The following is a 22,506-nucleotide window of genomic DNA, read 5'->3' as shown; positions in this document are numbered from 1 at the left end:
CCAACACCACCCTCTCTCTCTCTCTCTCTCTCTCTCTCTCTCTATTCCCCATGACATGCTTCTTCTTGTAACAAGACACCAAACACAGACAGGGCCAAACTTCACGTGCCATGAGGACCCTGCTGTGAAACTGAATCTGCAGCCAGGTTGTGTTGGGAGGTAATTGAGACCAATGTAACAATTTCCTGTCAGTGTCTGTATGTTGTTTTAATTGTGTGACATTTTTAAACCCACAGAATTTAGGACTAATTTTTCAGGATATTCAAGTATATCCTTTTTAATAAATAACCCTTTTAACAAAAAAAAGTCCCATTGAGATTATGAATTTCCTGTAGTGATCAACAGCAGATACTATATGTAGACACAAAAGTCTGCACATACAGCATACATTATATAATTATTAGTAAAGTCAAATTTTGAAATTCTCTGCTTATAGTTCTCTCCAGCCTAATTGTAGTTAAACAAACTTTAAACTGAAGGACTGGGGACTTAAGTACAAAAGGTAGTGATAATCCACCATTGCTAATCCCCCTAGGGACTTTAGCTCCTTATGTTTGAGAAAGACTTACTATGATTAGACACTATTACATTCAGCCACAAAAACAATCACAAACTGTGCACAGTGTGGCAAAGAAGCTAACTACAACATTTAAAGTAAAGATAAAAAATAGCTTCATAGCAGGTAGAGATGGGTAGAGGGGGAAGAGCTCTGCTGGAGAGACTTTGGAGATCCATCTTTACAACAGCATTGTGCTCAATACTTGGCATTAGGAGGTGGTCACCCACAACTGTTCCCTGCCCTGCAAAGGCCACTCGCTCAGTCCTATGCACCTTAAAAGAAAAAAGGGAAAGAGATTTTGACTTCATATTTGAAACAAACATAACTCAGCTATTTCTACATGTGAGGAAGTTGGGATGTTTTCTTTTATCAACGCAGTCTCTTGTTTGATTCATACCTGTCCCCATTTCTGGGACTGCAAGCAGAATGATGTCACAATATTCTCTGAATTGTTCCCACCAATCACAAGCAGCCTGTCAGTTGCACCTAGGAAGTAAAGAGCAGGGAGGTCTGCATCTGTTCTGGTAAGAGTGGGGAGCAGCTCAGACCAGGAGTCTAATAGACAGAGGGGATACAGAAGCAACATTTTTCATATGTCCAGATTAACATGTTAGGAGGTGGTCTAAATTGTAAGTATGAGCGTTCTGGGTTGTCTTTTAAGGCTATGCTGTTCTTACTTACCATGCTTCGTGTTGTACTGCAGTACAAGTTTTTCTCCAGTCCTCTGAATGCTTCCAAACACATAGAGACAGTGTCCAAGGCTAGTGGCAAGGGGCACATCATGGGACAAAGACACGGTGAACTGAAAGTCAGTGAGCGGCAGTGAGGACACAAACCTACAGCAGAGGTTAGATTCAGTCACTAGCACACCAACAAATAATTAAAGGGTGCGTTTCTGAACAGGGTGTCATAATAATTCAAAAAGAATAGCACAATTTCTCAGTGTCATCCCATTAAGCTTTCAGCTATAAGACAATGACAAAGAGAGCACAAACCTCCATGTGTCGTCCCATGGATCATAGCATTCTACAGCTGTATAGAGAGCTGTGTTGGAGTCTGGAGCCACCAGTGAGTCCAAGTACCAGCCCCCCACAGCGTAGATACAGCCTTCACAGGCCACTGCACTGAAATGCCTTCTGTGCTGTGTATGCAACAGATGGTGACAGTTTTCATTGGTGTTATATGAATGACTGAGGGAGATAAGGCAAGAAAAGTTTTATTTTGAGTAAGAAACACTGGTCATCAGCTTGATTCACAAGCTAGAAGACTTTCTCACCTTGATCAGAGGTGCTGTGGCAACCCACGTGCGAGTAAAGGGATTATACCTGTAGGAAGCCATCTTGAAATCCCAGCCTCTCTTCACACGCTGCCTGTAGCCTCCTATAACGTACAGGTAGTTATACAGGACCACTGTAGTGAAACACCACTTATCAGCCCTGAAAGGAAGCTCTGTAACTGGATACCAATCTCCTGTGTCCTCTGAGCCTTTCAGAGTGAAGACATGTCTTGCATGTTCTGTTTCTGGATCATTCCAAGAAGTCAGGTTCTCTTTTCTGAGGCTACAGAGTCGTTTGTCTCCTTGCATCCTCAAGTGGACAACTTCGTCTTTCTCATCATCTGTCAGACCCCTGAGTAATCAGTTTCAAGGACGAGAAACATTTTGCACAATCAGTTCTTGTAGTTTATCCTAATTATATTCCAAAGATTTCAAATCATGTAATTACACTGTTAAGCATTTCATACTTAATGAGTTGCGGCATCTCCAGCAGGTTTTCACTCAGGTAGGTGAACACCGTCATCTTCAGCTCCACACAGCAGATGTCCTGAGCCAGACTCAGGTAGGACAAACAGTTACCTGGGTTGAGCTCATCTGCTAGGACTGATAGACACTTTGAGAGGAAGGCCTCAGCCAGGAGATAGCTGCTAACCTCCAGAGTCAGAAAGGTACCAAACAAGAGGTGGTAGTTTGGTTTTGGAATGAATCACAGTGTTAGATTTGTAAAGGAGAGCATGAGATGTTCAATAGGGACACAAATAAACAGACACTGTGTTTTATCTAGATATAATCTGCATACCTGGATGTGCATGTCCAACTCCTCTTGAGGGACTTTAAAACTGTCATGGAAGGAGAACTCAAGGAGATTGTAGAAGATGGAGGAGGACACATGGTCTAGGTGGATGAGGCTTTCTGAGATCTCTCTCATTCTGGACTGGGACAAAGCTTGAAAGTACTTGCTGCACTCTGAGAGTCTCCCGAGGTCCACCTTTAAAATTAATTATTAAACCAAAGTTTCTGCAGCCTGAAGTTAGTTGATTAATCTGTTGGGAAAATTGTGTTTTGTTTTATACTTACATGGAACGCGTGTGTGCTGGTTTGGACTGTAACCCTGGTTTCATCTCCATCTCCAAGGTGGTAAGTGCGGAGAGCCTTATTAGTTTTCCACTCCTCTGCGTCTGCTTTGCATGATCCTCTATCGGTGGTACCTGGACATGCTATCCAGTTATTGACTTTTGGAAGACCTCCCCAAAGTCTTGTGAAACCATATTTCAGCCATAAGCCTATCCACTCAAAGAATATCATAAAACTTTGGATAAGACGATTCATCTCCCTGAGAGAATCTATGTTCAGCCCATTCTAAGATTTTAAAACCACCATGTGCCATATGCTATAGAACTCTAAAAGTCTAAACATGCCATGCACCTCTGACACAACCAGTGCTCCAATCACATATTCAGAATAGCACTGCAAATCCTCCAAATAAGGCAAGATAAGCCCACTGTAGAATTCCAAACAGCCTCTGCAATGGAAAAACTGAGGACAGAGTGGTCACCTTAGTCCATGTACAACCAGTTCGTCTCCTTTTTCCCTTCTGCAGCTTGCACTGTCATGTGCCCTTTGACAGAATAAATAGCGAAACAGCTGAGAGTTAAGATTTAAGACCACGTGCCAGCAGAGACAACATGTTAAAGAAAATAGTCCAGCGCACTAAAAAGATACATGTTCAACTTCAGAATTCCTGTTTCTTTTTCTGCAACAGAGCCAGTAGTTTCAGAAGCGTCCCTCAGTCTTTGAGCACTGTCCGTCATTCTGACTGGTCTATTCTTGGCACATGTATGTGGTACGACTGTCCACCCTCTGGGATGACACATGGTCTCCTTCAGTCTGCTCTAGACGTCATCATGGAGCACTCAAGTTCCTCCGCACTAATGACAGAAATGAGAGTAACCTTGTTTCACAAAATGCAACAGTACATTTCTTAAAATTACACACAGATATGTAATTAAGAAAAAAAAGTGCAGTGACAGAGGTTTGAAGCATATTTATTATCTGTATTTTTAGTGCAAACAGGCCCAATATAATACACGTTTTAACAGAAACAAACTGTGCTAGGACAATGATGCTTAAAGAAAACAGCAATAGGTAGTTAATGAGGCACAGTTACGCTTAGTTTCTTCTCATGAGTAAACTGATGCATCTATGTGTTAAAAAAAAAAAAAAAAGACATGAAGATGTTAACTGATGACAGTATATTTAGTCAAGTACAGAAGACAATCTAAATAAATGAAACCATCATAAAGGAATCTAAACAAATAAAAAAGTGACTTCTTATTCAGACAGATTTCATCTAATTTAGGCAAAAAAGTAATTGCATACACGTGTGAAGTGAACATTTTAGTTATATGTTAACTAGTAACCTAATACAATGACTGATGAAGTCATGATTCTTCTGAAAAAGAAAAACAAAACAGAAAAAACTCTAAGTAAAAGCTAAATATATCGGCAGATAATAAAATATATAGAACAAACAGTTAATAACTGATGTCAAAATGGTGACAAAATCATTACTGACTTACATACCTTTCACTTTGTGGCTGTTCTGGTTAAATTAGCAGTATTGCTGTCTACAGTAATGCTATATAAAATAGCCCTCATGTAATAATTTGCTGAATGTAGAACTTTACTGGATCTTTATTTTAACATGCTGTTATAACTGGCCCTCATGGAATCCATATGTCATAATGCATAATGAACATCAGCAGGAGTGAGGTAGAATAACTAAAAATACAAAAACCAAAACATACACAAAAGACTTCCACAATGAGCTCAACACCACTGGTTTAGTATGCCAACATGACTACTACAGTAAGATTTACAGTTTGAGGTTAAAAGAAGTAATAAAAAAAAAAGAAGTGAGAAGTAATATTCTGGCAACCAAGATTGGTCGTAATAAATAATGGTTGCTCTATTCACAATTATTTTCATTACTGATTATTTTGCCCATTATTTTCATAATTAATTGATTAATCTTTTAGTCTATAAAACGTCCATCATAATTTGATGCCAAAGTGATGTCTTCAAACTGGTTCTTTTGTCTAACCAACAGTGCAAAATGCAAACACTATTCATTTATTTTCATAAATAACAAAGAAAAGGAGCAAATCTTCACATATGAGAGGCTGGAACCAGCAAACATTTGACATTTTTGTTTGAAAAATGATTAATCAATTACCAACACATTTGGCAACTAATTTTCTTTCACACTAACCGATTAACTGACTGTGGCTCTACACCATAGAGACAAGTGCTTCACCAAAACTGACTGCCTGTAGGCTCAGATTGTATTAAAAAGAGAATGAAGAGGGACGAGAACAGCTAAATGAGACGTTACATTCTGCTAACAAGGTGGAAATCAGGAGAACAGCTTTTTTTGCTTGAAGTAGGCATCAAACCGACACTGGGCATAGTCCTGCAAAACAACAAGGTTTACTATGGGGCAAGGTGAATTAAAATTTATCCCGAAATACATGACTGACAAACATATTGTATGTATTCAAATAAAAGTAAATTGGTCTTTGCATTAGAAAATAAATAAATAAAAATCCCCTTACCATGTACCCAAACTCAATCTTGGATATCTTTGCTTGAATGATGGACCACAGCCCCCAGAGGAAGTGTGATGCTAAAGCATACCTACAAACCAAAACAAAAACAGAGATGATGAAACAAAACCAGGGCTCTGGAGAACTCACTGTTGTAAACCATAAGAACACAGCGTGCTACCTGTTAGCTTCAATTATTATGTCCTCTTCGATCTGTGTCTGGTCCTCCATACTGTCAGAGTCCCTTCTCTGTTCTGCCAAATACGCTTTGATGAAATGGAGCTGAAATAAAAAGCAAAATGATTTGTGACCTGTTCAATACATGTAGTAAAATTAGCATTTGTTGGTGAATTGTTACATCCTTATCTGTCTAGATGCCCTTTGTGTTCTCCTGCAGACACAACAATTAAGATAATTCCTAAGTCTGTTTTAGTTTTGTGCCATATTTATATTATAATTTTTTGTTTTTTCATGTTTGGTTAGCCCTAAAATGTGGTGATTTTAGTCTAAACAGTAGGTAAAACAAACAAACAGCTCAGAGGTCTAATGTTAAAGTTACTTAAGTGCACAGAAAGAGAAACTATGGTTTACTGAATTATGCTTAACCGGCTTCACAATTTTAACCACTAGATGGCACCATCTAGCCAGAACAGTATTTTATTAACTACTACGAAACAGTAATTATCAAAGTGACAGTAAAATATTTGACATATGATGTTTTAATGGGTAAGATTATAAATGCTGTATGGAGTATATTGGGAAAAAAACAATACCATTTTAGTTTGATGCTTTTAAGCATGGTAATTGCAGGTTTTGTCTTTCATTCAAAGGGTTACCCCTGCTTACACCATTTCATCCTTCCGCCAAAATTTAGCTTTAAATGATATTCTTAAATAAATGTATAAATTATGAGAGTTAATATTCAGAATATCTGGTTTCCTGTTTGTAAAAAATTTAAATTGTTGCATATCATACCTTAAAACTACATTTAACTGTGATACTCACAATTAAATTTTACAATTTCAATGCAATTCAATAGCAGCCATTCTCTTTGAACTTGATTCTTGTGAGTCTCAGAGATTGAAAAAGCAGAGATTGTGTCAAAGCTGTAAGGGGTTCAGACCAACCTGCTGTTCTCTGGTGGGATAGTTCTCCGGTGTCGCTTTGTAGAAGGGCCACTGATCATAAGTGTAATCATACATCCACTCACAGAAATGGTTACCAAAGTCAAACCCCCTACATAAAAGTAAATATAATATTCATATTAATACACAAGCACAAAAAAGAATAGTTTATAAACAAAAATATCTCTACTGTTGGTTTACTTATTGTGCAACCTATTTTGCAAAAAACCAAAGCAATCCCTATACATCAAATCGAAAAGGATATACACTTAACCTGTAATTGTAACTGCTGTACTCAAAGTCTATCAGCATTAGCCTCTCCGTTGAAGTGTGGTCCCGGCCTTCCAGTGACAGAATGTTACCTGCAGCGGTAATAGTAATAGTTTTTAGATCATAAACACACATAAACACAATAAACAGACAAAAGTATGCGGATGACTGATCCAAATCCAGTGTCCCAGTCTCCTAGCCAGGCCCATGAGGAAATGTTTTCTCCATTTAAGTGTGGAAGAACCAGACTGGTTTGCATAAAGCTATGATGTGAACCCCATCCAACACCTTTGGGATGAGGTGGAAGTCCAACTGTGAGCCACACCTTTTCACACTATATTAGTGCTAAACATTTGTAATGCTCTTGTGCCTGAAGGAAGAAAATCCCTGAAATCAGGTTACAAAAATCTTGCAGAAACTTGCATAGGAAGACACATTTGAATGTGAGCTGTCCCTATTAATAACTACAGATGACTCTTCCTTGGACTTATGCAATATACTGCTCTACAAGGCAAAGTGCCAGTGAAGTCAGATGGTTGATCAATCAGCCCAAATTAGAGGTGTGAAGATAAGGGAGAAATGAGAGGACAAGATACATTTTAAATTTATTTTTTTTTTTTACCTTCCTGGACATCATTGTGGCAGAACACCACTGGGGATGGAGTCGCTGCCAGCAGGGCACTATTTTGGACACAAGAGTCAGATGAACAGAGGAGGTGACGACAGAAAGGGGGGAGACAGATATTTTATGGTAATTATTTGTACTGGACAGCAGATATTTCTTGGCAGTGTCATAGGCAATATATATACTGAGCAATTCAAAGCATCTACGTTTAAACCCAGTTAGATTACCCATTATGTTCTTGGCATATGTGAATGGGGAAAGCACCAGAATTTCTCACTGAACAAATGCTGTTCAACTTTGTAGAATCTTGGGAGTGTGTAACTGAAATTTTGAAAATACTAAGGAGATAATTCCTGAAAGTGGAAGGATAAAAAAAAAAAACACTAGATGTCACTTAAGCTAAGAATATAGTACCTCGAATTCTTTTATCTGTGTACGCAAAGGACATGTTATCAGCTCAGATAGGTTTGAAGACTTCAGGTGACTGCAGCAGAAGGCCACAGGATTTAAAAGCAGTGCCAGTTACATCTTATGCCTGCGTCATTGTGAGGCTGGTGGTACTTATCTAAAAGATAACAAATGTCTTCATAGATAAACACGTGCAATAAATACTGGGCTGATTCTCTATTGGCTCCCGAGATCAGACTACCTGGAGGACTAAGCAATGAAGTCGTGGAGGCACTGGGACAAAGGTCAGCCATTGCACTGGAAACAAAAATACATCTGTAACTGAGATCAAATTCTTGCATGTAACTGATCTCCCATTATAACCCTTATGTTACCTTATTTTACTGCCACTATTAGAATGATCATCAACACCTGAATATGGTCTCCGCTGAGGACTATGCTGTGGCAAACCCAATTGTTTCCTTCATCTAATCTAACAAAAACATTCAACAACACAAGTTGCACTTTATAATCCCCAGTAGGTGCATTTTATTCTGTAAATTGGCATTTTATTTCAATTCAACAAAACTAATTTAGATGAAGACCACAAGTGGAATCAAGCATTTAGCCTTCATTGTGATTCCCTAACAGGTTGGATAAAAGTAACTAAACATGACTGAGCACCCGATTCACTGTCCCACACTGGTTTTCAGAATCCACGCATCAGCAGGGTTACTTTAGTCTCGTTGACAAAAAAGTAAGGTCAGCACACACCCATGTAATCCTCTAGTTAGATTAGATTAAAATCAATTTCACTGCATAGAGGTAATATGAATAAATACAGTAGAATGTAACATGTAGATCTGAATATGCTAAGATATGTACAGTATACATCTTGCTCTCCTGCTTGTCTGGGATCAATGATTAATCAAATATTCTTGAGATCTCTGCTGGAGGTCCTCAAATGTGAAGCCACTCTGTCTAAAGCCTAAATAGAAAGTACAGTAGGTAGTGTGAGAAAACAACATCTAGGAGGCACCTGGCTTAAGCAAAAGCGATGGCGTCATTGTTCTCTTTCTTCCCCATAAAGTAATTTTGAAACACAGCAGAAAACTCCGAATCAGCACTGACTATGTGCCTAAATGGTCATTTGAGGCCTGTAGTACCCCAACTCACCGGAGACGCTCAAGCTCAGCAGGCAGGTCCAACTTCATCAGCTTCTTATATTTCTTCACATGTGCTTCACGTACAAAATTGAGTTTCATCACTTGATCCATGTATCTAAAAAAGGAAAAAATGCATAGTACATTTCATTGTACATTACATAGTACATTACATTTCATACAAAAACTGATGTTTCTAATACAATAAAAAGTGCGATATCAAGGTGCCCTTACTTGTCAATGGTCCCAAACAGCCACTTAGGCTCTTTGTTAAAGGGCATAAGCATTTCATGAAAACGTGCCAACTTTGTGGCAATTTCAGCTGAGATAGCCGGATCTGAAAGTTGTTCCATGCGCATCCGGGTATTCTGGGAAAACACAGATGCAGAGAAATGACTTCTCCTACAAATTCTTCCTCTACATTTGGAATTGCGTCAAGTTTGTATACTAGGACCTTTAAATCAACAACAGAAACAATAGGGTTACACTAGTAAATAAATTGTATTGTTCATTATTTCCAAACGGCAATTATTTTTTGTAATCAAAGAACAAAAAAATCTTAATAGAACCTGCACACTCTCATAAAGCAGAGACACAGTACGGGTATGTGTGCAATGAGGTGTGCATGCTACCGGCAGGTACTGTTCCAAGCGTCCCTCAGGAAAGATGCCATAAAGTTTTGGCCCAAGAGTTCGTTCAGCAAGGATGGCAAACATGACGCTCTCCGAGACCAGGGAGTCCACTCCCTGCATCACAGAAAGGCAGACACTTACACTCAGTTTGACTGTGCTGTTTTCGGTTTGGTTCACGTTATATGTGAAAGACAATGACACTGCTAAATTAGATCTGGAATAAACAGTCTCCCTGTGCTAATTAAATATGTGCAACCACACATCCATGGACAAGTAACCTCTAGTAAACAGACCAACCTGTAGGATAGCACCATAGATTCTGAGGAGCACCTGGCGAGGTTCCTCTCCCACAGGGTGCACATGGTCAGGCAAACTACACAGGTACAGCAGATTACTCAGGCCGCCACTGCAAAACAAAACCGTCACTGTTATCACTCTTAACAAAGCTAACATGACCACACAGGAGCTACTAATAAATCTTTATGAGACAACAGCAGCAGATCTTACTTAGAATCCGATCATGGTGTGTTTACCCTTGGGGACCCTGAAACCTGCTCATATGGTATAAGAGGAATGCAGAATTGATATCACAAGAAATTTGATGGTTCAAAATGTTGGTTCACAACATGGAGATCAAGACTGTTCAAAGAACCTAAAGGAAAATTCGAGGTGACAGCATACAGACTACTTCTGTAACACAAAATTAGCTCATCTAATTATGACTCTAATAACCTTTAAAAAGAAAATCACCCAACTGCTCACAACGCAGAATCAGAACCTGCAACAACCACATGCAGACACTATTTTAAGTGGTCCCGCAGGAAATAAAAGCCACTGTCCTAACATAAAAAAACAACTACAATGAGCTAAGTAAATAGCGGACACTATAAAGTCATTACAGGAGACCCTGGACACACAATAGTGGTCCCTCCACATCAATTTGTACATTTAAATATGTACATTTCTATGATTATGGTTAAGATGTTTTAGTAATTTTAGCCCCAATATTGCTGAGTGACATTTTTACCTAACGATGCTGATTTGAAACTGATCCTCTTCGATGGTTTTCCACGACCCTGACAGAAAGTCTCGACACCAAGCAAACGCCCTGCCTCTGGTGTCCCGGTCGACCTCCTCCGTCCTCCCATCCCGGAAAGACTCTGCCTCGGAATCGTCATCGCCGTTGGCCCCAAACAAAGGACTCGGGGTCCTCAACTTCCTCTCGTCAGCGACAAGTGTGCTAACCACCCTTTTCTTGTCGACCGCAGGACCCGTGTCTTCGGTTGTGACAGTAGGAATGCTGCTGAAAAGCCCCGGACTCGGTTGATCTGCTCTGCCCAAGCTCTCTTCACCACAGCCACTGCTGGTTACATTTCGACTCGTCTGCATCGCGAGTTTTCGGGCGAAAAGTAAAGGAAGAGCGTTGTTAAATGTCGGTCTGAAACGACAAGCGAGACTCGCTGACAAATGCAGTTCCCCGGCAAAGCTACTCAACCGGAAGAGCCGTACATAGTTGGATAGTTTAAATCGCATGAGGGGCGGTTGATGTTCAATGTTAAGGTATTATATATCGATGATTGCTTCACTTGCTTGCACGTGCAGGGTCTACTGATTTGGGCTGAGCCAAACTGGCGCATTGAACGTCCAATCACAATTCATTTCCGCGTTCATGTGCCCAGCTCATTGGTGGTTGCTGAGCGGTGACTTTACACGTAGTTTCTCGTCCGCGGTACATACCGAAGGTTTCTGGGAAATGAAGTGTTTGTTTCCAACTATGAAAAAGGAGGCAGTTACGTACAACTTAGTAGTGTAACATCAAGAGAATCAGATATGGTTTTGGTTCAGCCGTGGCTGTGAGGTATATAGTGATTTATGACTATCTACTGAGAGATAGTGTGATTTTGTGATAAAGGTTGCTTATTCTCTAAATGATCCCAGTGCAACCCAACAAAACTGAATCATAGCATTCTCTGAAATTTTCAGATTTTGAGTTTTTCACTAAAGTCATAGGTTGGGGACCAAAAGTGGTCCCCTTAAGGTGAAGCCATAATCATGAACTCTTGAAAGTAGTTCAATCGAAGAGTAATTTTCCTATGTCACATTATAAAACATTTTGTCCCTAGAAACAAGTAAAAATGACTAGTGGTGCCTCTGGCTGGGCTTTGTCATTCTGATTTTTACAGTCTGTCAGTATGTATTAGTATGGTAACCTTTGCTTTATATTTGGTACATTTGGGAGCAGTGGGGTATTGCTGAGTGGTAATAAATGGGCAACGACTTTCAAGAACTCTGGTACTGTCATTTGGAAAGTTGTAAAGATAAATCACATGCCATTATATTGGATAGTACATATAAAAGTTTGATAGTGGTATTAAAAATAATCAAAAATTACTCAAATGAGCTATTATGCAACAAAGGATAAGTCTATTTATTTATTTGCATTGTGATTTAAGAAATTTAAATTGACAAAACCACAAGCTGGGACACTTTGGATAGCCATTTAAATTGTCTCTTTATTTTGTTTCCCCCATATTACTGTAAGAGTACACAACAGTGTCTGATCTGATCCTCTGGATGCAAATTACTTTTGTTGCGGAATAGCCATGTATGTATTTTCTGCAGTGTAAGTATTTGTTTTTAGCCTTCTTCTGTGAGGTCTCAGTATAAATATTTTGTCTGAATGATTTTTTTATGAGATAATACAACACATTCAGCAACTTGGATATTTATTCGACACTCAGTCACTTTTCAGCAAGCATCGGAAACATTGATTTCATGATAAGAAGATTCTGTCTGGATGCTGTTACTGACTAGTCCAACCTGGGTGAATGATGATAATCTCCTGACTGCTAGCCACAGCAGTCTCAGCTTGGAACTCTTTCTTGACAGAAGCAACAGTGTCTCTCCCTGTGTAAAATACACGGCAAGGGTTACAAATGATGACAAACTTGATCTTTTTATTTTCCCGTATTCATCTTCGTCAAAACAAGGAAAAAATTCTTCAAACAAACACCATATTTGTGGTGTATATATCTTCACAGTGAATATTGTACTACTCACTCTTTCTGAAGCACCTAGGTTGACAGGTATTCTGTTGAGAGGCCTGGCACACAGCTGCATCGCAGTGGATATACACCTGATAAAAGAACAAGTGCATTTGGTTTTTTTTAAATATGTAGATGAGAGTATGTTAAAGTAATGTAAACACTAAGCAAAACACTTTTTCTAAGATAGTTGGATTCTATACCTTTTCTTTGAGAGGAGTGTTAACCCCTCCTTTGCTAGGATCGGCAGATTCAGTAGATACAAAAGTGAACATCTTAAAAACAAAACGCGCGTGGTGGGTTGGGTACAAAAGTTCTGATGAGGCATCCACGGGGACCAGTCTGGTCAGGTAATTGTCATCACGGTAGGGACAGCTATGAGAAGAGGTGACAGTGTGGAAAGGGGACTGAATAAATCAAAAATGTTTTACACAGCTACATTTTCATAATTTTGACAGGAAACAGAGAAGAAAAGAGACTGAGATGATAACACGGACATTACAGTGTTACAGTGTATTTTGTTATTTAAAGAAAAACATGCTGAAATGTTTTGAGAAACTATTGTTTACAATGGGAAAAGCACCTATAAAAAGTGTTTTGAAAGAAATCTTCAAGTCAGACCAATATTTATTCTTACCCATCAATCAGCAAGTCCCACTGAGGAAGACTGTGAGGGAAGGGATTAGAAGTTGCCCAGCATCTTCCAAGAGTCAGGACAATATTGGGATCAGTCCTCTCCAGAATTCGGACCTCTACGTACACAGGTTCCCTAAGCACTTTTGTGACGGGGTAGTCTGCATCCTCATAAAATGAGTTATAGGCTACCTCCTCTGCTCAAACAGAAAGATTAGATGGTGATACAGTCACTGCCAAACGAGAGTAATTGCAAAAAATGTGTTGTTCAAACTAACCTTCCACACAGCCCTTGACATGACACTCTCCGTTGCCCAGCCTGAGCTCCACATTCAGGGGTCCAGGAGCTGCAACTGGGGGTGGTGGAGCGAGCAGGGAAGCCTCTATGACCAGAGCCTCAACTGTGACGCCAGTATATTTACACTGAACAATCAACCTGATACAAGAAATAAGGTCTGGGTCAGTCAGGCAGAAGTCAGATATCAGCCACTATTTAGGTGGAATTTGACATCTAAAATATCGCAAAGAGCTAAACATCTACTGTAAGGTCAAGGTTAAGATGAGTTCATCTTGATACCACTGAACTGTCTGAAGAAAAACACATACTCAAAGCTGCTGTCCCTGGTAATGACTCCTTTGGGTCCAATAGCAACTTCATATGAGGAGACCATCCTGTTCTCATAGGTTATGACACCTGGCTCCTCCTACAGTAAGTTGGCAACATTTCAATATTTATTACAAGAAATACATGCATATATAAATCAGATCAAACTATCAAGTGAGTCATAATCCTTACCACAATGACAGTGCCACAGTCAGTAACAGGGAACTGGTAGATGGCAAAAGCTGAACTTGTATCAACTGGACCGCAGTTTTGATCATTTCCAAGGAAAGTAATTGTCTCCAAATCAAGGTGGGGTACGGTGACATCTCTGGCTGCCACCACTATAAACTGTGCATCCTTGGTGCACTGAAGAGTTACTGTGAACAGCAAATTTTCAAGCAAAGAGCAGTGCTCCTGGAATACTTTTTGGACATTTGAATGCAAATTCACTATAAGTGTCAGAGTAGGATGTCAATGTAGTTCTGTGAGGAACAGAAAAATACTCACCAGATCTGCCATAAAAGCACATGACTCCATCAAAGCAGCAGCTTATGGCCTCACACTCTGAACCAGAGATGCCGGGAACCCCACATGGTATCTTGTACTCCTGAGACACTTCACAAGAGTGAAATGTATCTGGAGGAGGCGGAGGGTGCTGAGCCTGTGGCACCTGAGGCTGCTGAGCCCTCTGAGGCTGCTGAGCCCTCTGAGGCTGCTGAGCCCTCTGAGGCTGCTGAGGCCTCTGAGGCTGCTGAGCCCTCTGAGGCTGCTGAGGCAGTTGAGGCCTCTGAGGCTGCTGAGGCAGTTGAGGCCTCTGAGGCTGCTGAGGCAGTTGTGGCCTCTGAGGCTGCTGAGGCTTCTGGCTGAAATATTGAGCTTCAGCCAGACACATAAGCAGGGTAACTGCCAGAAGACAACCACAAGTCAACTTCATCGCCATAGTTTCACAGCACGGAGTGATCACCAGATGAACACCAGATGCTATGAAAAATGTGGAGCAAATATGCTGATTTATATAAGGCATGGGTAAATCTGGCTTGTTGATAACCCAAATCCTATTTGCTGCTTATATCTGCCAATCAAATGCTTCAGTTACTGGTTGGTCGATAGTGCTGCACTGAAGAGATCAGAGATAATGCCAAAATAGCAAACCCAGAACAAATTACAACAATCTGAGAGAGACATTGCATCGGGAGATATTAACCATATACAGCTGGCCTATTGTATATACATTCATGTTTATTAACAGGTATCTAATTAATGCTCGCCACAGAGAACCCACTGTTGTTGATCCTGAAAGAATGAAATTTCAGCTTGTTTGCACAATGTCAAAACAAAAACCTTCACAGGGTCTGTATGACCGCCAATGTGCAGGTCACGCTGTATTTATGTAGCAGGATTGAACAGAACAAATACCTCTTCTTATCTTTAAGTACATTTGCCATTGCTTAACAACAAGTCTCAACACCTTGTATAAGATACAAACTGAATTTATGTCGAGTCAAAATATTCAAAATATCTGCAATTCAATTTTTACTTCCATTGTTATAATTAGTATAACAGCCTCAACAGCTCAGCCTGACTATATCTTAATGTAGATCTGATTACAATGCAAAAACTGAAATACATACAAAATACACTACCGTTCAAGTGTTTGGAACCACCTGTTACATTGATGTTTCTTTTCTTTCTTTAAATAACTTGGGCTCCATAAAGAGAATAATTATAAAAACTACCATTCCAGCTGAAGTTCCCATAGTGTTGCATGACAGGGGAGCATATTGTTGTAACCATTCTTGCACCCAAATACTCTTGATTAACTCTTTGATCTGATTTTTTATTTGTTTTGTGACCCTAGATCATTACTGAACCATTGCAGTACCCTAAACATTATGGAACCCATTTTGCTTTGGGTCCTCTGCAGGGGAACTGTGAACTGTGAACTGTGATTTGTCAGTCCCTAATATGCTCAGTTAATGTTCCAATCATGTTATTCATAGACTACCTAGGTAACCTTCTTTTTGTAATATGAAATTTTAAGAATTGCTTTGCTAAACACACCTGTTAATTCCCGCTTGTTAAATTCATTATTGTGACCTAAGTGATACTGTGATACTGAAACAAGAAGCTCATTTTTTTAATGTTGAACGGATTTTGGTTCTAAGCCTTCATTTTATATTACAAATAACTGGTGATTTCTTATTTATTTATTTTTTTTATTTTATTTATTTATTTTTTTTATTTAACTGTTGCACACAGGTATATTGTCTTGTTTTCCTTCTACAAAACATTACATTTATTGCAAGCCCTTCATACAAAATTACAACTATTTGTAAAGGGGACATTTTACATCCTAAAAACATGAATAACCACTCAAAAATACACAGCCCTCCTCTCAGCAATTTGACTAAATTAAATCCAAGTTTCGTGGGAGATTCCAATCTTTTGACTAGGAGCATGCATAAGAAAGTCAAACAGACAAATAAAAGATCTTAATTGTGACTGCACTGAATTAAATTGGAAATATCTTTAATTTGTCTTTTGAGTTGCTTAAATTAAGTGAAGATAACTGAGGATATTAGTCTGACTAAGGAGTTTGATGAATAATGACATCTACATCTGCTACATTTTCATTCAGATCTTATGGTGTAATCAATTTCTGAAAACATCATCATCACTTGCTCTGACTGTGTGGCTTTTTGTGGCTTTAAGTGGATATTTTTTTCCCAAAAAAACTTCCTCATATACAAAATATTTTCCTTTCTGAGGCTGTTCTATATCTTATTCTGTATTTTTTTAAATCTGAGAGTTACAATCTGAATATGAGATCAGAGCAGCAAAACCAGTGAAGTAATGAAGTATTTTCCAGTGACCTGATCAAGATCTGAACAGGGTTTTCATTTTGCACAACAGGATATATATATATTTTTGTCAATTTAATTTTTTTAAATATCAGAATAATTTTGTCAAAAAAATTCATTGAGAATTCTCCCATTTCTTAAGCTAGTATGTGGTTCTTACAAGACACACTGAAAAGAGATAATGATCATCAGAATATGATGTACTGCTGTAGGTTAAACTACCCTGCAGTATAAAAAGTAGTTCAGTCAGCACAACCTGAAACTCACACAAAACATTTACTTTGAATACATTTATTTTAATTACTTTAAATACATTTCCCTGATAATAGTTACACACTTTTACTGAGGTAAAGGATTTGAATATTTCTTCCACCACTGCTGTGTGGTGTTTTAAGCCAATAAATAAATAATGGGATAAGTTTCAGTATATCTTTTTCTTCCTATCTGCTAGCCAGAAATGACTGAACAATGTTTTCTTTTCTGCATCCACTGTTCATTAATAAAATAATGTATTAATCTTTAACAGCACCTCAAAGTTTTCTGGACTTATCGCAGGTTAGACTGACAGTTTTTTTGTATTTAGTGGTTGACCTCAGTTGATGCTGGTCAGAGCCATATTGATTTTTTAAATGTACTTTGCCCAAAAGAGTCTGACATGTCATGTTAAGGTCAGGTAGACCTAACGCAGGTTCAGCACAGCTTTTTGTGACCACTAATTTCTGGGTATGTGGTTTCCAAGTAATTATATAATAATATATACCTTTTTTCACTTTCTTGAAGAAACATTAAAAGCCGTCACATTTTGTGAATTGAAAATGAATATGAATATGAAATGAATAATCTAAACCCAGGTGAACATGCCTCATCAGAGCTGTTGGCATCACTACAGCTATGATTTAATTGGCTAATGTTTACACTATTGAGGTCTGATGGGGAATGGCCAACAGAAGGGGTGGGAATGCAACTGAAGTAAACATGCTCACTGTATTATATAAGTAGGTGCACAATTTCAGCCTTCCTTACAGCACCTAGTGAACTGAGCAGATCACTTGTTTGTTGTGAAACAATGATGATGAGGTGTACTGCTGTGTGCCTTGTGGCACTGACCTTGGTGGGCAGCTTTTGTGATGCTCAGTGGAGTGGGGCCTTTAACAAACCTTCAAAACCAAGATATGAGAAGCCATCACCACCTGTGAGCCATCCCAGCAAACAGTTGCCTCAAGATCCCTCACAGTCAAAGCAGACATTTGAGAAACCACTCACCTGGAGATACCCTGAAGATCCCAAGGCTGATCCCCCAGCTGAGGTGCCTTTCGAGTTGAGACATCCTGTTCCTGCTCCAAGTGTTGCTGTCGAGTGCAGAGAGAGGGATGCTCATGTGGAAATCAAGAAGGACATGTTTGGGATTGGCCAGTTCATCAATCCTGCCGATCTTACCCTGGGAACCTGTGCTGTTGTTGCAGAAGATACTGCTGCTCAAGTGTTGATTTTTGAGGCTGAACTGCATGACTGTGGCAGCACATTAACGGTAAGCACACTGAAGATGGCAGTCACTGAAAAATAAATAACAAATTGCAGTGAACATTAATTAAAACTACGGTAAAATATGTTTACATTTGATGCTACTTGCTTGTAGTTACATCTGTTTTTTTTTACCAGATGACAGAACATTCCCTCGTCTACACCTTCGTTATCAACTATAATCCCCAACCTCTGGGTCCTCCTGTGGTGAGAACCAGTGGCGCTGCTGTAATTGTGGAATGCCACTACGCAAGGTACGTTGATCAGCGAGCGGTGAGGTAGACAAACAAACAGCTAAATAAAGAACATAATATTAATATAAATCTTAAACTCATTTGTAATCCATAGACCTCGGCCTATGAGCAAATCCAGTAACCATGGGTTACCACATACGCTTTGCATGTTCCAATAGCAGATCCACATTAAAATATGAATCACTTTAGTTTTCTGCATTAAAGAAACATCTTTAATCATACAGGAAGCACAACGTTAGCAGCCTTCCTCTTGATCCCCTCTGGATCCCATACTCTGCAGTTAAGGTGGCAGAGGAACTCTTGTACTTCACCCTGACACTGAGGACTGGTGAGTCAACTTTCCGCATATTTTAAAGTTTTGTTCAGTTCAACTTTATAATGTTAGAGTCCGTGAGAGAACAGATACAAGGCAAAAACCAGGTATGGTACATACACTAAAATAAAAACAAAAATATGGCCATATTTTTCAGCCTTTTTTTCTTATTTTAGAGAAAATGTCATTAAAGTTTCCACACACTTAAAACAAGGATTTTAAAGCAGCACGATCAGGGCTTTCTGAGAACCACTCAATCAAACATTTAAATTTGTGCATGAACCAGATAGTGTTGATTTGTGTATTGTAAGTTGCTTATAGACACCCTGAAGCCCATGTAAGCTTGCAAACTTGTCCCACAAGGAGATTAGAAAGCAATGCAGTATGTTCTAAAGAGACTTCTTTAGTTCTTTAGTAAATTTCTTTGCCAACATGTTGAGCATATGGCCTCATATAAGGCACAGTCTACACCTGTCATTGTCATGAGACATTTTATATGTAGCAAAGAGCCCAGTATATTTTGTTTTATTCCAAACACATAGCACTTGCCATGGCAGATAAAAAGCTGACAGGTTGAGGTCCTCATCCTCTCTTTTGCCGTACAAGTCATGACAACACTCTTTTGACTCTTTTGCACATCATGTCTGACTCCATAATTAACGCATATTCAGCAGCTGTCGAAACCCAGCACTGTGAAGAGAATTCCCATATTGCTGGCATACATAAAATGGTTTATTAGAATGTTACCCATCATACATGCAGTTTCCCTGCCTCTTAATTGACAAGGTAAATCATTCATGCGCATGCCACAGGGAGTCATTTGACCTATCTCATTTGACCTGTATAACAGCATGCCAGGAATTTTTATCACGCTGTCAGGCATGCCCCATTGATTCAGTGTCATAAAGAATTTTTTGGTGAGAGGATCAGTCACAACTTGAACAAATAAACAAACAAACCAAAAAAAAAAAAAACAACCAAAAAACAAAACTACTATAGACCTTGTCTGGTTCTTTCTTACTATATCACTTATGTCTTTGACTGTGATCTTATGTCTGTTTTTATATTTATGTTTTTAGAGTGTGTTTATTTTTTACATATCACCTGTTTGCACCGTGGGTCAGAGAGGACTGAAATTTCATCTGTGCTGTATGTCATGCATGTATAGCATATTTTACAATAAAGTTGACTTGACTTGACTTGACTTGCCAAGTCTAAGAGGCATCAATGAAGCGAATTTGAACTTTTATAGAACTGTGATTAATTGCATTATCTTATTGCAGACGACTGGCTACATGAGAGGCCAAGCTCCCAGTACTTCCTGGGTGACATCATTAACATTGAGGCTACTGTGAAGCAGTACTTCCACGTGCCCCTTCGTGTTTATGTGGACAACTGTGTAGCTTCTGTTTCACCTGACGCGTCCTCCGGCCCAAAATATTACTTCATTGAGAACCACGGGTGAGGTAGTTTAATGAATTAACTGAAGGTATTCTGAGAATAGACTGTCACAAGCACAAAAACATTTTTGTCCATCTCTGATGTTATTTTGTATGTTTTACCGTGAACAGGTGCTTTGTTGATGCTAAGCTCACAGGCTCTGACTCCAAGTTCATAACTCGCACTGCTGAGAACATACTTCAATTCCAGCTGGAGGCCTTCAGGTTCCAGAACACTGATACTGGAGTAGTGAGCATCTCCAAGACTGGTTTAATATTTCCTGTTATACATCAAATGCAGCAAAACTACATCTAATAATAACCCAAATCCTCCATTATTCAGGTCTACATTACCTGCCATCTGAAAGCAACAACAGCTGCCCATCCTATCGATAATGAGCATAGAGCCTGTTCCTACATCAGCGGGTGAGTCTGCGCCTGTGTGATGAAAAGTGTGACTGGAGAACTGATACCATAAGTTACAGCTTGCGTCTCCCTTTCTTCCCAGATGGAAGGAGGCCAGTGGAGTTGATGCAGCATGTGGCTCTTGTGAGTCTGAATCATTTAACCCTAGTGTAAGTGGTAGCAGCACCTGGGGTGGCAGCCCATCATCAGCTTTTTCAGATCCTCGAAGGAAGATCCGTGATGTGTCCCAGAGTCAAAGTATGTTCATAAGCATTAATTCTCTTAGGTATTTAATATTATATAAGAAAAAAACTGAACACTACAATATGTTTATCAAAGTTGATATTGTGTTACTACTGTCATGTTGAGTTAACATTATACTGTAGGCTTTCCTGCTTTGTAAGACAACCCAGCCGATGCATTTTCTGATACATGTCTTCTATGTTTCTTCCTCAGCTTTTGAATGGGAAGGTGATGTCACCCTGGGCCCAATCGCCATTGAAGAGAAGGTGGTCGCTTAACTCAATTCCCTGCCATGGCTACAGCCATCAAAATAAACATTCTCATGGATTCATAACTGTCTGTATTATTCTCTTGGTTATTGTTAATAGTTCAGTTTAAACAGGGAAAGAACCCCCATTTACTTGATTAAATATTATGAAAATTTGACATAAAAATATGTCAGAAACCACAAGTTGATAATAAGGTGTAACTTGTTATATATTGCCTCTGTGTAATTATAAATGCTACATATGGACCACATCTACTCAATTCATAGACTGTGAATCCTTCCATTTGATGGAAATAAAAATGCAACTGCATAAAAAGCATGTGTCACTTACTGGATAGTGAAAACGTGTATTATTATTATTACTGAATATAAATTAATAGTATCTATGTTTTTCTATTAGTAAAAAAAACGTAAAGTAAACAAACCATCAATTAAATATTTTTGTATCTACTTACTGCTCCAGGGACCTGAGTCCTAATTTCGTACCATAAACATGTGAATGTGAGCTGGTATGACAATAAAGTTCCTTGATTCCTTCCTTGATAAGAAAAGGATTTGGTAAAAATGAAATGTCAAGCAAGTCGGGCTTTATCCTCCGTGTCACTGTTTGTTAATTGAATAACTAAGTGAACAATTGTGAGGAAATACAAAAGCACTTGTTCAGTCAAAAAGCCGGTCAGCTTTTCACCCAGTGAGTAAACATTTACCTCCGCCGCGCGGCTCACACGCTGAACTGCAACATACACTTCAGCACCACGGGCAGTGAACAGCTCCGCACTGCGCATGCTCAGAACAGCATACGTCAAGTCAGAGGTGATCCACTGTAAGAAAGCAAGGAAAACCAACCTTCAGCTTCTGATCACCTTAAAGCTATCATTCCCCCCCAAAAAAGAAATGCCCGATTTTATGTGTATTTCCCACCAAATCACACGTATTCAAACATCCAATTCGTTTTGTACTTTGTACCCTTCTTTGGGTGAGATATTCTGTCGGCATTTTATTTTGTGGCACTTTTGAAAATTCGCCAATTCTTCATTTAAGTCTTTGCCTTTGTAGTTTGTCGTTCTGCCTGCCTTTGCACTCTGTATATTGATCTGTTTTTGGTCCATTTCCTGTTACTGTTGCTGTGCTCTTCTGCTGTCAGCGTTTTCTCGTTTCTCTGTGTTTGTTGTTTCTTTCTCTACCCTGATATTTTTGTGTATGGTCATCAGGATGGAGATGACAGACTGACAGTGGGATGTTAATGGTTAATGGGGCCAAGATAAACACAAGCAAAACAC

At 39.1% G+C, this 22,506-nt stretch overlaps 4 protein-coding genes across 7 annotated transcripts; 1 reads left to right on the top strand and 3 right to left on the bottom strand.

Annotated features, from left to right (window-relative positions):
* Positions 1–6: 6 nt before the first annotated feature.
* Positions 7–3,796, bottom strand: LOC124061436 (kelch-like protein 42). Of its 4 annotated transcripts, none has more exons than XM_046393230.1 (8): positions 2,913–3,796; positions 2,635–2,823; positions 2,303–2,487; positions 1,836–2,187; positions 1,555–1,700; positions 1,241–1,320; positions 957–1,114; positions 7–831 (listed from the first exon to the last, which is right to left on the bottom strand). In XM_046393230.1, the coding sequence occupies exons 1-8, from the start codon at positions 3,162–3,164 to the stop codon at positions 637–639; spliced, it is 1,557 nt and encodes a 518-aa protein (XP_046249186.1). In that variant the 5' UTR covers positions 3,165–3,796; the 3' UTR covers positions 7–636. The 4 variants fall into 4 exon arrangements, 3 of the variants coding, with proteins under 3 accessions (XP_046249186.1, XP_046249184.1, XP_046249185.1); XM_046393228.1 differs by having other exon boundaries at positions 8–831; positions 1,241–1,395; XM_046393229.1 differs by having other exon boundaries at positions 94–831; positions 957–1,045; positions 1,241–1,395.
* A 68-nt stretch (positions 3,797–3,864) lies between these two features.
* On the bottom strand, positions 3,865–11,273 carry chkb (choline kinase beta). Its single transcript, XM_046393232.1, has 11 exons — positions 10,669–11,273; positions 9,939–10,047; positions 9,642–9,755; positions 9,244–9,377; positions 9,023–9,127; positions 7,457–7,515; positions 6,839–6,926; positions 6,568–6,676; positions 5,622–5,722; positions 5,450–5,531; positions 3,865–5,307 (listed from the first exon to the last, which is right to left on the bottom strand). The coding sequence occupies exons 1-11, from the start codon at positions 11,172–11,174 to the stop codon at positions 5,251–5,253; spliced, it is 1,464 nt and encodes a 487-aa protein (XP_046249188.1). The 5' UTR covers positions 11,175–11,273; the 3' UTR covers positions 3,865–5,250.
* A 1,077-nt stretch (positions 11,274–12,350) lies between these two features.
* On the bottom strand, positions 12,351–14,914 carry LOC124061437 (zona pellucida sperm-binding protein 4-like). The gene is made up of 8 exons (XM_046393231.1): positions 14,430–14,914; positions 14,115–14,299; positions 13,925–14,022; positions 13,597–13,754; positions 13,323–13,515; positions 12,889–13,060; positions 12,702–12,777; positions 12,351–12,548 (listed from the first exon to the last, which is right to left on the bottom strand). The coding sequence occupies exons 1-8, from the start codon at positions 14,860–14,862 to the stop codon at positions 12,445–12,447; spliced, it is 1,419 nt and encodes a 472-aa protein (XP_046249187.1). The 5' UTR covers positions 14,863–14,914; the 3' UTR covers positions 12,351–12,444.
* A 2,875-nt stretch (positions 14,915–17,789) lies between these two features.
* LOC124061619 (zona pellucida sperm-binding protein 3-like) lies at positions 17,790–21,292 on the top strand. Its single transcript, XM_046393657.1, has 8 exons — positions 17,790–18,311; positions 18,443–18,558; positions 18,783–18,886; positions 20,155–20,332; positions 20,443–20,560; positions 20,654–20,736; positions 20,819–20,973; positions 21,172–21,292. Exons 1-8 carry the CDS (start codon positions 17,850–17,852, stop codon positions 21,234–21,236), a joined length of 1,281 nt encoding a protein of 426 aa, XP_046249613.1. The 5' UTR covers positions 17,790–17,849; the 3' UTR covers positions 21,237–21,292.
* The last annotated feature ends 1,214 nt before the right edge of the window (positions 21,293–22,506 follow it).

Source organism: Scatophagus argus, chromosome 7 (assembly GCF_020382885.2).
Source record: "Scatophagus argus isolate fScaArg1 chromosome 7, fScaArg1.pri, whole genome shotgun sequence".
In the NCBI taxonomy this organism is placed as follows: Eukaryota; Metazoa; Chordata; class Actinopteri; family Scatophagidae; genus Scatophagus; species Scatophagus argus.
The sequence above is the reverse complement of the archived record's forward strand: the minus strand, read 5'-3'. Positions and strand labels throughout refer to the sequence as shown.

What these genes read in the sequence shown, in the direction of transcription:
- LOC124061436 (XM_046393228.1), bottom strand. Translation starts at nt 3,164, where the DNA reads ATGAATCGTCTTATCCAAAGTTTTATGATATTCTTTGAGTGGATAGGC. An exon ending in CCAGCACACACGCGTTCCAT is followed by an intron (nt 2,824 to 2,912) that starts GTAAGTATAAAA and finishes TTAATTTTAAAG; the next exon opens with GTGGACCTCGGGAGACTCTC. An exon ending in GAGATGCCGCAACTCATTAA is followed by an intron (nt 2,188 to 2,302) that starts GTATGAAATGCT and finishes CTGATTACTCAG; the next exon opens with GGGTCTGACAGATGATGAGA.
- chkb (XM_046393232.1), bottom strand. Translation starts at nt 11,174, where the DNA reads ATGCGATTTAAACTATCCAACTATGTACGGCTCTTCCGGTTGAGTAGC. An exon ending in TTTCAAATCAGCATCGTTAG is followed by an intron (nt 10,048 to 10,668) that starts GTAAAAATGTCA and finishes TTTGTTTTGCAG; the next exon opens with TGGCGGCCTGAGTAATCTGC. An exon ending in CTGTTTGGGACCATTGACAA is followed by an intron (nt 9,128 to 9,243) that starts GTAAGGGCACCT and finishes TTCCTTTTTTAG; the next exon opens with ATACATGGATCAAGTGATGA.
- LOC124061437 (XM_046393231.1), bottom strand. Translation starts at nt 14,862, where the DNA reads ATGGCGATGAAGTTGACTTGTGGTTGTCTTCTGGCAGTTACCCTGCTT. An exon ending in ACCAGGGACAGCAGCTTTGA is followed by an intron (nt 13,755 to 13,924) that starts GTATGTGTTTTT and finishes TTCTTGTATCAG; the next exon opens with GTTGATTGTTCAGTGTAAAT. An exon ending in TGTCAAGGGCTGTGTGGAAG is followed by an intron (nt 13,516 to 13,596) that starts GTTAGTTTGAAC and finishes CTGTTTGAGCAG; the next exon opens with AGGAGGTAGCCTATAACTCA.
- LOC124061619 (XM_046393657.1), top strand. Translation starts at nt 17,850, where the DNA reads ATGATGATGAGGTGTACTGCTGTGTGCCTTGTGGCACTGACCTTGGTG. An exon ending in ACTGTGGCAGCACATTAACG is followed by an intron (nt 18,312 to 18,442) that starts GTAAGCACACTG and finishes TTTTTTTACCAG; the next exon opens with ATGACAGAACATTCCCTCGT. An exon ending in CACCCTGACACTGAGGACTG is followed by an intron (nt 18,887 to 20,154) that starts GTGAGTCAACTT and finishes ATCTTATTGCAG; the next exon opens with ACGACTGGCTACATGAGAGG.